The sequence below is a fragment of the Schistocerca gregaria genome, chromosome X (genome assembly GCF_023897955.1).
Source record: "Schistocerca gregaria isolate iqSchGreg1 chromosome X, iqSchGreg1.2, whole genome shotgun sequence".
Classification (NCBI taxonomy): domain Eukaryota; kingdom Metazoa; phylum Arthropoda; class Insecta; order Orthoptera; family Acrididae; genus Schistocerca; species Schistocerca gregaria.
The window spans coordinates 368,784,388-368,801,184 of record NC_064931.1 but is presented as its reverse complement, the minus strand read 5'-3'; the positions used below and the strand labels follow the sequence as shown (position 1 = coordinate 368,801,184).

General features: G+C 39.4%; 1 protein-coding gene across 3 annotated transcripts in view; it reads left to right on the top strand.

The window, feature by feature from the left end:
* Window positions 1–16,797, top strand: part of LOC126298189 (zinc finger FYVE domain-containing protein 26) — a 381,844-nt gene that overhangs the window by 222,167 nt on the left and 142,880 nt on the right. For all 3 annotated transcript variants that reach the window (XM_049989496.1, XM_049989498.1, XM_049989497.1), the window contains one exon: window positions 12,797–13,002. In XM_049989496.1, coding sequence (XP_049845453.1) covers window positions 12,797–13,002 — 206 coding nt within the window. The remainder of the gene's footprint in view (window positions 1–12,796; window positions 13,003–16,797) is intronic.

Here is a 16,797-nt window from a genome sequence, read left to right as displayed (position 1 = left end):
AAAAGTGTACTTGTGACAAAAAGTCACAGGAAGAATGCAATCATACTGTAAATTAATATGAGTGCTGAAAAGTTGCTGAATTGGTCACTAAATGAAATGACACTAGTTAAAAAACCAATGACTTTATATGATGGATTTCCGGAGGTACCCCTCATCAGATAGTCTGTAAACCAAAATACAAACAACAGAAGATATACAAAGGTATACAGAGCAACGTGACAAGAGTACAAGCATTACAGAGATTCATCATAATGAGAATTGACATACACTTTTTGAAAGTTATGTTTTATATTCAACATTTTTTATGTAACTAAATTAAAATTGATCATTTTGTTTTTGCCACTATGCTTCACAGCCCTCTGTTGGCATAAACTGTCTGCCCAGAAAGCATGAAGTAGCTTTGAAATTAGTGTGCCATATCAGCTGTAACATGTCTTTGTGCATCTGAATACCTAGGTGATTATGATGTTTATGGCAGCTCTCATTATGATGAAACTTTGTAATGCTTGTACTCTTGCTATGTTGCTCTGTATACCTTTCTATATTTTGTGTCACTTGTAGTTTTGTTTCCAGACTATCCAATGATAGATATATCCTAAACTGCACCAAATAAATTCATTGATTTTTAAACTAGTGGCATTTTACTTAGCAATCAATTCAGTAATTTTGCAGTGCCGATGAAGGTAACTGAGAATATTTACCTGAAGCAATACTTGGGGAAGAGTGAGAGAAACAGGAAGGGAGATTAGGGTTTAACATCCCATCAACAATGATGTCATTAGAGACAGAGCACAGTCTTGGGTTGCTTTTTGAGGATGAGGAAGGAAATTGGTCGCGTCCTTTTAAAGGAACCTTCCCATCATTTGCCTGGAGCCAGTTAGAGAAATCACAGAAAACCTAAATCTGGATGTTTAGATATGGACTTGCACTATCATTCACCCAAATTGAGTCCATTCTGCTAATCACTGTGCTTCCTAGCTTCGCAATGTGAGGCATGACTGCCAACTTACTGGAACACAAAACAGAAATACAAAGAACTACTGAAGTGGATAGATGTACAATAATGGAAATACATCTGAAGAATAATGTCTAGAAAACATTGTATAAACTGGTGACAGAAAATATAAGATTCCGTATGGTGTTCTCCATTCTCAAAAAATGAGCTGGTGTTGTGACAAGTATTTGGGAATATTCAGTGGAACTTTTAATGGGTACATTTGTTATAGATAACCAATGTGATAATGAGATAGGGCAACAAAAGCATCTAAGATTAGAAAAGACTCTGTTGCACAATATACAGGAAGAAGTAGCTACAGACACTCTGACATTAAAGAGTAAGACTGCAGGGTCTGATAGGAAAAAGCTGAGGTTCTGCTGGTATGGAGGGAGGAAATATGTCATGCCTTAAACAATTACTCGACAAATGCCTACATACTTCAAGGGACAATACCAAATGTGTCAAAGACAGGGGAGGCCACAATGAAAAAGGTAGAGCATAAGTATCTGACAGTAATGTAGTCATACCAACCAACGAGTCCTAAAGATAATGGGAAAGTTTCAAGAACAGCTTTTATGTGAACGAATAAAATCATAGGATTTTTGTAGTCATAAAACCATCAGAGTGGATGTAAAAAGGGAAAATAAATGGTGGAACCATAAACAGCACTTTGTGTGTCATCAATGTCTCATGGGAATTTTGGTTGTGATTGCGGAGGCACTTGACAACTTATGACCAGCTTAATCTCATTACTGATGGATGCCAGGTGTCCAAGATGAACAGGAGCATGGTAACTGATGTAAAAATGGAAAAGCAACATGAAGAGGGTGCTATCTGTGAACTTCCAGGTACATCATGCTTCTAACTAGCTGCAACGAGGACCGCTTGCTGGGGTTATCCTAGACTGCTACATGCAGAAACTTAAGAATGAAAAGACTACACTAACACATGTAACCCAATTAACAAAGATAAAAAATGCGCAAATAGGGGAAAATTTTTTGAAGTTGCAAATTTTTGTACAGTGTTGGTTGGGGGGGGGGGGGGTTCTATAAACAATATATTAAAAATACCCACCTGGAGGGTGTGAGAATTGGGATGGGTTGTTTAATAGTCACTTTTTTATGATTCTCTTGAATATCTTGATAACTGTTGCTTCTAGTGAAAATATTTCCCAGTACAATATTAAACTACATTAAATTTCCTGCAAAAAAAGGCCATCTTCACTCTTTTCCCCTCTAGGACTTTGTGCATTGCAGAGGATGAAAAATTAACAGATTATTAAAAATAGTATTTTAATTGTACAAAATTAATGTTTACTGTTGCATGAAATGGGTTAAGAACAAATCTTAAATGTTTGTCTACTAAGTGCAGTAGAGCCATATTAAGAGATAAGTTATGCTCTGGGAGTGTAACAAGCTGGACAGGCAGAGGGTAGAGGGTAGAAACATGAGGGAAGGTAGGTCACCAGACTGTGGTCATGCATTTCTCTCATTCACAGGTCTACAAACTGAAAAGTGAGAAGGTGCCCCATTCCATCAATCCTACTGTGTCACGAGAAGCAACTACAACGTGTTTCAGAAAGTTATGTCATCCCTTTGCAGTGTGCCTTATAAAATACTGGCAACACAGTGCACAGACCTGCTCAGGGGGTGTTTAATTTCCACAAAGTGCATTAACACAGCATGGAATACAGGTATGAGTTACTTTAATACTAACACAAGAAAAACATGTGGTCAGACTCTATGTAAATCTGTGCATAATATTCTCCACCATTAGTAAGGAAACTGATTCTTGTCATCTGTATGGCAGATGTAGCATTCTTCAGGGAAAGGCAACTTCCCCCATCACATGTGCTCACAGACTGTAACTCCACAGCATTTTCTGTCCAGTTCTCTTGTATGAATAGACAAAATAATTTCACTGAGTTCATGTTTATGTAGTGGAGTTATTTTTAGTTTATTAATAAGTACTTACTTGCATTTGTCAATGGAGCTTTTATGTAAAATACATTCCTACAAACAAAGACTGAGAAATGTATAATGTGTAAGTGTGACATTGCTAGTAACCTGTGCAGTGTTCATGGGAAAGGGATTGGATTGGTAAATGGAGAATCTGGCTTCTGTCTCTTGTTGTCAGCATATTGTAAAGCCATCTTATTGTATTGTAGTCACTTAGTGGTGAGCTAATGAATGACCAGCTCTCACCATTCATTCTGTTACTGGGGTAAGCTGTATAAACCTCTTCCATTCAGGAATTCCTGCCACTTGTAGAGTGTGTGGACAGCGTGGAGCCAATGTCTATGTCCATGCTGAGGTGGATACTCCAGTTCATGTTACATAAGTTAAGGACCATAAGATGTGGCCAGTACTTGGATAGGTGACCGTAGGGTTGCTGCATGCTGCTGACAACTTTCCCTGTGCCTTTGTGGCAGAAGGGACAGTGGGACTTGAGGCACCAGTCTTTGTGTCAGTGTCCTGGATTCAATTCCAAACATATCCATAGTGTCTCATGAAGTGAGGGCATGCAACACTGTTGATGGAATTGATCATGTTCTAGTCCAGAAGGGTAATATGCTGTGACACATTGCTTGACTTACATTGAAATATCTGAAAATCCATAACTCCTAAGTAGCCTACTTCTGGTGGAGAGGGAGACAATACAAGCCTCCTCAGATGTTAGGATAGCTGAGGCTGGAGCAATGAATTTGATGCCTCTAATGCTGTGAAAAATATTCCTGGCAATTACAATGGAGACAATGAAATCACCACTGTCAAATACTTGTTGACAGCATGCTGCACTTGGGACAGACTCTTCAGTGTGATACACAATTGACAGCTCCAGCTGCAAGTACTCATTTAGTAAAATGAAAATAACTCTGCTACATAAACATGAGCTCAGCAATCTTATCTACATCTACATTTATACTCCGCAAGCCACCCAACGGTGTGTAGCGGAGGGCACTTTACGTGCCACTGTCATTACCTGCCTTTTCTGTTCCAGTCGCGTATGGTTCACAGGAAGAACGACTGTCTGAAAGCCTCCGTGCGCGCTCAAATCTCTCTAATTTTACATTCGTGATCTCCTCGGGAGGTATAAGTAGGGGGGAAGCAATATATTCGATACCTCATCCAGAAACGCACCTTCTCGAAACCTGGCAAGCAAGCTACGCCGTGATGCAGAGCGCCTCTCTTGCAGAGTCTGCCACTTGAGTTTGATAAACATCTCTGTAATGCTATCACGGTTACCAAATAACCCTGTGACGAAACGCGCCGCTCTTCTTTGGATCTTCTCTATCTCCTCCGTCAACCCGACCTGGTATGGATCCCACACTGATGAGCAATACTCAAGTATGGGTCGAACGAGTGTTTTGTAAGCCACCTCCTTTGTTGATGGACTACATTTTCTAAGGACTCTTCCAATGAATCTCAACCTGGTACCTGCCTTACCAACAATTCATTTTATATGATCATTCCACTTCAGATCATTCCGCATGCATACTCCCAGATATTTTACAGAAGTAACTGCTACCAGTGTTTGTTCTGCTATAATATAATCATACAATAAAGGATCCTTCTTTCTATGTATTCGCAATACATTACATTTGTCTATGTTAAGAGTCAGTTGCCACTCCCTGCACCAAGTGCCTATCCGCTCAGTTCTTCTTGCATTTCGCTACAACTTTCTAATGCTGCAACTTCTCTGTATACTACAGCATCATCCGTGAAAAGCCGCATGGAACTTCCGACACTATCTACTTGGTCATTTATATATATTGTGAAAAGCAATGATCCCATAACACTCCCCTGTGGCACGCCAGAGGTTACTTTAACGTCTGTAGACGTCTCTCCATTGATAACAACATGCTGTGTTCTGTTTGCTAAAAACTCTTCAATCCAGCCACACAGCTGGTCTGATATTCCGTAGGCTCTTACTTTGTTTATCAGGCGACAGTGCGGAACTGTATTGAACGCCTTCCGGAAGTCAAGGAAAATAGCATATACCTGGGAGCCTGTATCTAATATTTTCTGGGTCTCATGAACAAATAAAGCGAGTTGGGTCTCACACGATCGCTGTTTCCGGAATCCATGTTGATTCCTACATAGTAGATTCTGGGTTTCCAAAAACGACATGATACTCGAGCAAAATACATGTTCTAAAATTCTACAACAGATCAACGTCAGAGATATAGGTCTATGGTTTTGCGCATCTGCTCGACGACCTTTCTTGAAGACTGGGACTAGCTGTGCTCTTTTCCAATCATTTGGAACCTTACGTTCCTCTAGAGACTTGCGGCACACGGCTGTTTGAAGAGGGGCAAGTTCTTTCGCATACTCTGTGTAGAAACAAATTGGTATCCCGTCAGGTCCAGTGGACTTTTCTCTGTTGAGTGTTTCCAGTTGCTTTTCTATACCTTGGACACTTATTTCGATGTCAGCCATAAGGGTCACATAAGAGAACTGGACAGAAAATTCTGAGGAGTGATTGTCTATCTGCAAAATAAAAAGTGAGGGCAGCTCATGGTAGGCAACATTATCTTTTTTGAAAGAAGTCTACAGCTGTTGTACAGGGTGAGAAGAATCAGTTTACCTTCTAGCATTATAGAACAGAGTGCAAAGATTTGAGTGTGTCCATATGTGTTTCATGTATTAGTATTATTAGTAACTCATATCTATATTCCATGTAATGTTAATGCACTTGTGGAAAGTAAACATGCCCCGCATGCCAGTGATTCATAAGGCACACTGCAGAGTGTTGATATAACTTTGTAATTGCTTCTTGTGATGTAGTGAGGTAGATGGAGTGGGAAATCACCTTTGTGCTCTTCCGTTTGCAGACCTACGAAGGAGAGAAGTGCATGATCACAATCTGGAGACCTACCTTCCCTCACATTTGTACCCTTCACCCCGTTCCCCTTCACCCTCTTACACCCCCGCAACCCCCACCCACTCTCCCCCAGATTTAATATAGTTCTACTGCACTTAGAAGTGGTACACACATTTGATATTTGTTCTTAACCCACTTCATTTAACAGTAAACATTAATTTTATACCATTAAAACAATTTTTAACGATCTATGATTTTTCTATCCCCTGCAATGCAGAAACTCTTAATCCTACAGAAAAATGGAGAGGTCTTTTTTGTAGGAAATTTAATCTAGTTCAACAGTAGTTGCTTTTTTAAAAAATTATTCAAGAAAAAATGTAAATATGTGACATTTAATCACCTCCTCCCCACCTCAACACTTATGCCCAACCATTGGGGATTTTTAGTATGTTGTTTTTGACACTCCCCTCTCCCCCCCTCCCCCACCTTACCACTGTACAAAAATTTGCCACTACACAGATTTTTTCCCCTAAGTTTCAGTTATTTATTGGTCTAATGTATGATTAGTTGAAAGACATTATCCCATCTGCACATGGATGTCTGTCACCTGGAGTCCACTTTTCCACTCTCCACATAATATAGATGAGAACAGCCTGCAGGGTATAGCATAACGTGGAAGGGGAACTGCAAAAAACATTACTCTGGGAAGGTGTGATTGTTTAGGGGTAGTAGGCATACTAGCTTTTTATCTTTCATTTACTTAATCATTCCTGTTTCATTTTTATTTTTTTATGATTTTTTTTCTTGTTGTGTTGTTGTCTTCAGTCCTGAGACTGGTTTGATGCAGCTCTCCATGCTACTCTATCCTGTGCAAGCTGCTTCATCTCCCAGTACCTACTGCAACCTACATCCTTCTGAATCTGCTTAGTGTACTCATCTCTCGGTCTCCCTCTACGATTTTTACCCTCCACGCTGCCCTCCAATGCTAAATTTGTGATCCCTTGATGCCTCAAAACATGTCCTACCAACCGATCCCTTCTTCTAGTCAAGTTGTGCCACAAACTTCTCTTCTCCCCAATCCTATTCAATACCTCCTCATTAGTTACGTGATCTATCCACCTTATCTTCAGTATTCTTCGGTAGCACCACATTTCGAAAGCTTCTATTCTCTTCTTGTCCAAACTAGTTATCGTCCATGTTTCACTTCCATACATGGCTACACTCCAAACAAATACTTTCAGAAACGACTTCCTGATCCATAAATCTATATTCGATGTTAACAAATTTCTCTTCTTCAGAAACGCTTTCCTTGCCATTGCCAGTCTACATTTTATATCCTCTCTACTTCGACCATCATCAGTTATTTTACTTCCTAAATAGCAAAACTCCTTTACTACTTTAAGTGTCTCATTTCCTAATCTAATTCCCTCAGCATCACCCGATTTAATTTGACTACATTCCATTATCCCCATTTTGCTTTTGTTAATGTTCATCTTATATCCTCCTTTCAAGACACTGTCCATTCCGTTCAACTGCTCTTCCAAGTCCTTTGCCGTCTCTGACAGAATTACAATGTCATCGGCGAACCTCAAAGTTTTTACTTCGTCTCCATGAATTTTAATACCTATCCCGAATTTTTCTTTTGTTTCCTTTACTGCTTGCTCAATATACAGATTGAATAACATCGGGGAGAGGCTACAACCCTGTCTCACTCCTTTCCCAACCACTGCTTCCCTTTCATGCCCCTCGACTCTTATGACTGCCATCTGGTTTCTGTACAAATTATAAATAGCCTTTCGCTCCCTGTATTTTACCCCTGCCACCTTTAGAATTTGAAAAAGAGTATTCCAGTCAACATTGTCAAAAGCTTTCTCTAAGTCTACAAATGCTAGAAACGTAGGTTTGCCCTTCCTTAATCTTTCTTCTAAGATAAGTCGTAAGGTCAGTATTGCCTCACGTGTTCCAACATTTCGACGGAATCCAAACTGATCCTCCCCGAGGTCTGCATCTACCAGTTTTTCCATTCGTCTGTAAAGAATTCGCGTTAGTATTTTGCAGCCGTGGCTTATTAAACTGATAGTTCGGTAATTTTCACATCTGTCAGCACCTGCTTTCTTTGGGATTGGAATTATTATATTCTTCTTGAAGTCTGAGGGTATTTCGCCTGTCTCATACATCTTGCTCACCAGCTGGTAGAGTTTTGTCAGGGCTGGTTGTCCCAAGGCCGTCAGTAGTTCTAATGGAATGTTGTCTACTCCGGGGGCCTTGTTTCGACTCAGGTCTTTCAGTGCTCTGTCAAACTCTTCACGCAGTATCGTATCTCCCATTTCGTCTTCATCTACATCCTCTTCCATTTCCATAATATTGTCCTCAAGTACATCACCCTTGTATAAACCTTCTATATACTCCTTCCACCTTTCTGCCTTCCCTTCTTTGCTTAGAATTGGGCTGCCATCTGAGCTCTTGATATTCATACACATGGTTCTCTTCTCTCCAAAGGTCTCTTTAATTTTCCTGTAGGCAGTATCTATCTTACCCCTAGTGAGATAAGCTGCTAATTCCTTACATTTGTACTCTAGCCAACCCTGCTTAGCCATTTTGCACTTCCTGTCGATCTCATTTTTGAGACGTTTGTATTCCTTTTTGCATGCATCATTTACTGCATTTTTATATTTTCTCCTTTCATCAATTAAATTCAATATTTCTTCTGTTACCCAAGGATTTCTAGCAGCCCTCGTCTTAGTACCTACTTTATCCTCTGCTGCCTTCACTACTACATCCCTCAGAGCTACCCATTCTTCTTCTACTGTATTTCTTTCCCCTATTCCTGTCAATTGTTCCCTTATGCTCTCCCTGAAACTCTGTACAACCTCTGGTTCTTTCAGTTTATCCAGGTCCCATCTCCTTAATTTTCCACATTTTTGCAGTTTCTTCAGTTTTAATCTACAGGTCATAACCAGTAGATTGTGGTCAGAGTCCACATCTGCCCCTGGAAATGTCTTACAACTTAAAACCTGGTTCCTAAATCTCTGTCTTACCATTATATAATCTATCTGATACCTTTTAGTATCTCCAGGGTTCTTCCACGTATACAACCTTCTTTCATGATTCTTAAACCAAGTGTTAGCTATGATTAAGTTGTGCTCTGTGCAAAATTCTACTAGGCGGCTTCCTCTTTCATTTCTTAGCCCCAATCCATATTCACCTACTATGTTTCCTTCTCTCCCTTTTCCTACACTCGAATTCCAGTCACCCATTACTATTAAATTTTCGTCTCCCTTCACTATCTGAATAATTTCTTTTATTTCATCGTACATTTCTTCAGTTTCTTCTTCATCTGCAGAGCTAGTTGGCATATAAACTTGTACTACTGTAGTAGGTGTGGGCTTCGTATCTATCTTGGCCACAATAATGCGTTCACTATGCTGTTTGTAGTAGCTTACCCGCATTCCTATTTTCCTATTCATTATTAAACCTACTCCTGCATTACCCCTATTTGATTTTGTGTTTATAACCCTGTAGTCACCTGACCAGAAGTCTTGTTCCTCCTGCCACCGAACTTCACTAATTCCCACTATATCTAACTTTAACCTATCCATTTCCCTTTTTAAATTTTCTAACCTACCTGCCCGATTAAGGGATCTGACATTCCACGCTCCGATCTGTAGAACGCCAGTTTTCTTTCTCCTGATAACGATATCCTCCTGAGTAGTCCCCGCCCGGAGATCCGAATGGGGGACTATTTTACCTCCGGAATATTTTACCCAAGAGGATGCCATCATCATTTAATCATACAGTAAAGCTGCATGTCCTCGGGAAAAATTACGGCTGTAGTTTCCCCTTGCTTTCAGCCGTTCGCAGTACCAGCACAGCAAGGCCGTTTTGGTTAATGTTGCAAGGCCAGATCAGTCAATCATCCAGACTGTTGCCCCTGCAACTACTGAAAAGGCTGCTGCCCCTCTTCAGGAACCACACGTTTGTCTGGCCTCTCAACAGATACCCCTCCGTTGTGGTTGCACCTACGGTACGGCCATCTGTATCGCTGAGGCACGCAAGCCTCCCCACCAACGGCAAGGTCCATGGTTCATGGGTTTTTTTTTTTTTTTTTTTTTTTCTTAGATTTATCAATATACATTAATTTCACACTAACAGGGAACCTCTTGTGTGTGAGGCCTCAAAAGGCCAATGATGATAATGGCATTCTGTGCCCCACATATTGTCTACCATGCAACCACAATGTTGGCTGCTAATGGCAATGGGGGATGAGACTGGAAGTATCCATAGGTAAGCACAGCATGAGGCTATGGAGTGTAGTTGAACTGTTTAATTGGTGAGTAACAACAATGCTACAGTGCTAGTGCTGTTGATACAAAGCAGAGCAATGACATTGAGAAACAAAGCAAACATTACATTATATATACAACAACAGTTGCCATTTTGTCAGAAAGGAACTCAAGGAATTTTGCAGAGTGAGAAAGAAGTAACAGATGAAATATTTGCGTTTCTGCAAGAAGACTCAGTGGAATGTGTGGTGTCATATATGCTGGACTGTGTTGGCAGTGTCCATCAGGAGTACAGTGATGACAATGCATGCATAACAAGTGAAAGTAATATTGAAACAGCTGTTGAGCCATATAATTCATCATCCTTGTTAGACAGGGAGCCACAAATACCATTTTCAGTGAAACATATTAAAGGGCAGTTGTTGTCTAAGGAGTGTTTTCTAAACATAATTACATACATGGAAGATCATCCACAGAATTGTAAAAAATAAAAACAGTTCTTAACAGATACTGAGTACGTCCACAGCAGTATGACCATGTAATGCATAAGGAAAAGCTATGGATATTCAAGGGAGAGCAAGGAGCACTTGTTACAAAAACTAGTGTTTGTGCATTCCAAGCACTCTTGATGGAATTGGCAGGGTGTGCATGATAGTGACCTACTACATTATGGACATCAAATTGTGTGTGTGATAGGTTACAGTGATTTCAAGGGAAGGTTGTGTAACTTCTAACAGTGCCACAGAAATGGAAGATATAAGATAACGATATGTCAAACAAAGCATCAACTTGATGATACAGAGCAAACTGTGGAATTGGCTCAAAAATTTGTAGATGAGGTTAAAAAAACTTATCCCATCAATTGGTAAGGAATTTATTTCAACTCTTACCAATCAGGATTTGAAGAGGAAATGCATATGAAAGGAATCCTGGAAATTAGAGGTACTAAGAGTGTTGTATCAAGATCTACTAACATCAATGCCTTGATGAATTTGTATACAATCATACCAACTGTTAACCTGGAAGGTTAATTGGCTGGAAAGTTATTTATTGTGCTGTGAGAAGTTGGAGGTGCTCTGCCCCCTATGATTTTTTTCTGATGTGTGTGATCTTGCAAGACCAGGAGGGAATATTTACATCACAGCAAGCAAAAATGGGAATATGGGCATAAGAGAACTACAACTGTGGTATGAGCACTACTTTTGGCCAGTGGCTGCTTAATTTCTGGTCAGCGGATAAAAATCATACTCATTTATAGCTAACAATCCCTCCTAAAAAGTGTGTGCCATTGCAATTTATACCATATGTAACCACAGGACAAATTAGAAAGAGATTGTCTTCTGTAGTAGCAAGGATGGAGACTATTGTAACCTACATCATTATAACAATATGCTGTGTAAAAATGCTATTGTAGTAAAAAAATCATAATTGTATGTACAAGTGAACAACATGTCTCTGAGGTGTTTGTTTGAAACCATCAGTTGGGTAGTATTATTTTCAGTTAACACATGTCAGACACCAATCTATGAGCACATACGGAATCCTAATAATGTATGGGGCACATTACACTGTAAGATAATAGTGCGCTTTGAAAGGAACCCCGAGACAAGTAAACATTGATTTGAAGGCCAACTGGTTGGTTTACAAACATTGGTTAAGTAAATATATGAACAATATATGCTTTACTCATATGACAGAATGTAAGTGCAAAACCTGAATGACTGTTTGGCAGATATCCAATTCTGTGAATGGGACCTCAGTAAATTACAAAGGAACCTAATTTTCCTTTGTCAGTAGTGTTTAGTATTCCTGCAACTTCAAGTGAAGAAGAAGTAAAAGTTTACTGCAACAAATGCACACTCCACTTGTAGCTGCACATGTGGGTACACTATACTGTACCAGTGTAAAATTACCTGGTTAGTATATAAGATACTGATGACCAATTCTCTGGTCTCCAAGTTCTGTGGATTTAAACCCATGAGATTGTGTCTTTGGGTGCTTTATTGAAAAAATTATTTTCACTCATCAAATCTCAAATGAAAATACTCATGCAAACTGCCATTGCAATTTAAAAACTACATGTACAATAATTATTATGTGATGCAGTGTATGCATTCAAGTGAGTGGTGTTGATTTTAAACGACTTATGTAACAGTTAAAAATTTATATCTAATAGATATTTATTTAGTTGAACTTTGAGAAAAGTATTATTTTTCATTACAAAAAAAAAAAAAATCAGAAGCTGTTTAGAGTTGCTTCATGATTATTAGACTCTTCAAAGGAAAATGTTCCCTTAGCTTGTGGTGGTGTCTTAATATTGTGTGTTAAAAGTGTAAGTAATTTTTGTCATGTAAAACTTTGCACTGAGTTTGATACAAAACCCAGTGCTGAGGATAAAATAACTACAAGCAAGTGCTTGACCTAGTTGGACCACTAAACAAATTAATAAAGCCACTTTTCATTGACTGAGAATCTGGACAAAACAAGTGCATCCCAACATATTTCTGGGCAAATTTTAATGTGCTTCTTGATATCAGTGATCTCAGGTACCCTGCATAAAATTACTTATCTCATTGTCCACATGAAGTATTTTTAATGTAAACATGTTACACCCTGCATACATTATTGATATTCTGTGATCAGTAAATAGTGTGTTTTTGATTTAAAAGCTTAAGGCAGATTCTATTTTCAGATTATCCAGAGCCATGGCTGTTTGCTAAATACATTGGAGACATATCAAGACAAGCAAAATGTGTACTTAAAAACGTTTTTCAGTGGCCTGGGAACTGTTGTATTGAAATACTGAAAACAGTGCTCGGAGATTCTACCAGAATTCTTGATCCACAGTTAAAATCTCTTGTTACTGTTAGGTTGCAGGAAATAGAAGTACATGACAAGGTACCCACATTTTCTTTCCATCATTAGTAGTTTAGGCAAATTTATCTAACATTTTCTTGCAGATATAACTGTGATGGTGAGTACAAACATGATATCAGCCTTGGTAATTTCAAATAGGGCTGAAGCTCAGAAATCATTATGGTGCACTGGTCATAATAATACATGAGTTGTGAAAACAACAGATTTAATAAACTCCATACCATAAATATTGTTCCACTAGAAATGTTCTTTATTCTTGTCTGCAATTAACATGTAAACTTCTTTCCTTTCATTTCTGTTGGCTGTTAACTGGGAAGAGGGAATTACATGCAATGTGTCCATAACATTTGATGAACTACATGTCACCTGTACATTTTGACAATCATGCCAATGAGGTGATGTTCCTAAGCAGGTGGTTTTGGGGAACGGGAGGGGGGGGGGGGGAGGGGGGGAGGGATGGGTTGGCCAACAGCAAGCATGCTTCAATGACTACCTTTCAGTCATTATGGCTAAACTATTGGGGTGGCAACAGCAATTCAAGCTTTAAGTATCAAATCTTACTAGGATTGGATGCTCCTCTTTGCCACACATCCCTGTTTGTAAATTTAACTTTAATTATTAAAATTGTGCCATCTGAAAAATATGAGGGGTGTTTAATGAGTAATACAAAACATTTTTTTATCTCAGCCAATTTCAGTTGAAAAAATAGGAAATTTGTCCTGGGACATCACGGAATATTCCCATTTCAGCCCCTAGAGTTTCATGAAGTTCTGATAGGTGGTGGCACTATACATAGTCTTAAAAATGACATCTTTAATGGCAGTGCTTTCCAAGCAGAGAGCTCTCATTGAGTTTCTTTTAGTGGAAAATCAGAGCATCGCAGGTATTCATAGGCACTTGCAGAATGTCTTCAGAGACCTGGCAATGAACAAAAGCATGGTGAGTCATGGGTGAGGCATCTGTTATCACCATAACAAGGTCACACAAACCTGTCTGATCTCTCGCATGTCAGTTTGCCACATGCAGATATGACTCCTGCACTGTTGGAACATGTGGACACTCTCATTCAAGGTGGTTGACAGAATGCAGTCAAACATTTTGCTTCACAACTAGACATCTCTGTTGGTAGTGCTGACACACTCGCCCATCAGTTGGGGCACTCAGATGTGTGTGCCTGCAGGGTTCCTTGCAGTGTAACAGAAGACCATAAACAGCAATGAAGGACCATCTTTGCAGAGTTACTTGTGAGTTAAAAGGCTGATTGTAACAGTTTTTGTTGGTCATCACCACACACAATGAAACATGGATTCATCACTTCGGACCAGAAAGAAAATGGCAACCCATGAAATGGCACCACATCACCTCTCCTCTGAAGAAAAACCTCAAAGCTGCACCCTCAGCTAGTAAAGCAATGGCAACAGTCTTCTGGGACTCAGAAGAGGTTGTTCTGTTTCATGTCCTCCCTCATGGTGCAACAATCAACTCTGAAGTGTATTGTGCTACTCTCAAAACAATGGAAGAATCAACTTCAGCGTGTTCATTGCCACAAAAATGCAAATGAATTTTTTCTTTTCCATGACAACACAAGACCTCACACAAGTTTGTGCACCCATCTAGATCTACATACATACTCCGCAATCCACCATACGATGCATGGCGGAGGGTACCTTGTACCACAACTAGCATCTTCTCTCCCTGTTCCACTCCCAAACAGAACGAGGGAAAAAATGACTGCCTATATGCATCTGTACGAGCCCTAATCTCTCTTATCTTATCTTTGTGGTCTTTCTGTGAAATGTGAGTTGGCGGCAGTAAAATTGTACTGCAGTCAGCCTCAAATACTGGTTCTCTAAATTTCCTCAGTAGCGATTCATGAAAAGAACGCCTCCTATCCTCTATAGATTCCCACCCAAGTTCCTGAAGCATTTCCATACCACTCGCGTGATGATCAAACCTACCAGTAACAAGTGTAGCAGCCTGCCTCTGAATTGCTTCTATGTCCTCCCTCAATCTGATAGGGATCCCAAACACATGAGCAGTACTCAAGAATAGGTTGAACCAGCATTCTATAAGTGGTCTCCTTTACAGATGAATCACATCTTCCCAAATTTCTACCAATGAACCGAAGACGACCATCCGCCTTCCCCACAACTGCCATTACATGCTTGTCCCACTTCATATCGCTCTACAATGTTACGCCCAAATATTTAATCAATGTGACTGTGTCAAGTGCTACACTACTAATGGAGTATTCAAACATTACAGGATTCGTTTTCTTATTCATCTGCATTAATTTACATTTATCTATATTTAGAGATAGCTGCCATTCTTAACACCAATCACAAATCCTGTCCAAGTCATCTTGTATCCTCCTACAGTCACGCAACGGTGACACCTTCCCCTACACCACAGCATCATGTGCAAACAGCTGCACATTGCTATCCACGCTATCCAAAAGATCATTTATGTAGATAGAAAACAACAGCGGACCTACCGCACTTCCCTGGGGCACTCCAGATGATACCCTCAACTCCAATGAACACTCACCATCCAGGACCAGAGAGGAGCTCACAGAACTTCATTGGACTGTTCTTCCTCATCCACGCTACAGTTCAGACCTCGCACCTTCCGACTTCTATCTGTTTGATGCAATGAAGGATGCACTCTGTGGGAAGCAGTATGTGGATGATGCGGAGGTTATTGATGCAACAAGGCATTGGCTCCAATGTTGCTGATTAGAGTAGTACCACATGGGCATTCAGACCTTCTCCATAATGTGGCATAAGGCCATTGCACTGAATGGAAATTATGTTTAAAAATAGGGTTTTGTAGTAGCTGAAAGAGTGGGGAATAATATGGTGTGTTGGAACCTTGAATAAAATCAACCTGCCTTCAGAAAAAAGTGTTGCATTACTTATTGACTGCCCCTCGAACAATGCTTTTCCTTTTTTAAATCTTTATTCAGACTTGTTTTGATATCTATACATCATTTTCAGTGATCACCATTTTAATATACCAAAGTTTAGTTTTATTTTCTGTAGTAGGCCTGGAACCATGTGAATTTCTATTTTTTTATGATAACTGACCTGAAACTACATTAATTTTAAAGATGTGATTGTATAGTTTCGTGTGCTTTTAAGTATTTTATGGCTTGCCAGCATATTATATAATAAGTAGTCAAAAAAATAGGTTTCTTTGTTTGAAAAGTAATTGTTTTTGTATATTTTCCCCAAGAGTAATTGTAGTAGTTGTATGTTTAAATTTTCTGTCATATTGTATATAATTGGTGTGTTTCTTTGTGGATTTTAGTTAAATGCACTACTTTTCACACATTTTTGCAACTTACTCTCACACTGTATCAGAAGTTCTTATATACAAAAATGAGATTTAGGAAAACTTACGTCACCACACTGTTGCGAGGTGTTATGCTGCTGTCACCATGCACTTTTTCTTCATGTTGTTATTGTTCAGTGTGGCACTAGTTTTGAATTCAAAATTAATGCAGTTTCAGGTGCACAATCACCACAAAATAAAAATTCATGTGTTACTGTTTCCAGGCCTAAAGTAAAAAACCAACCAAAGTTCTTGTAATACAGGTGTATCAAAAAGGTTCATCTAATTTAAAAAAATGATAACTGTTGTGTTATTTGAGATATGCGTGTGGACAATGTATTGTTGGAAAGAACAAACTCTTGAGATTTACACGGTTCCTGCTAGGTAGCAGCAGTGTGCACCCACTTCAGTTCTAGTAAAAATGGTGTCAGGACAACAGAAAGTATTTTGTGTTCTACCTTTTCTGCAGTGCGGGTCAGTAAT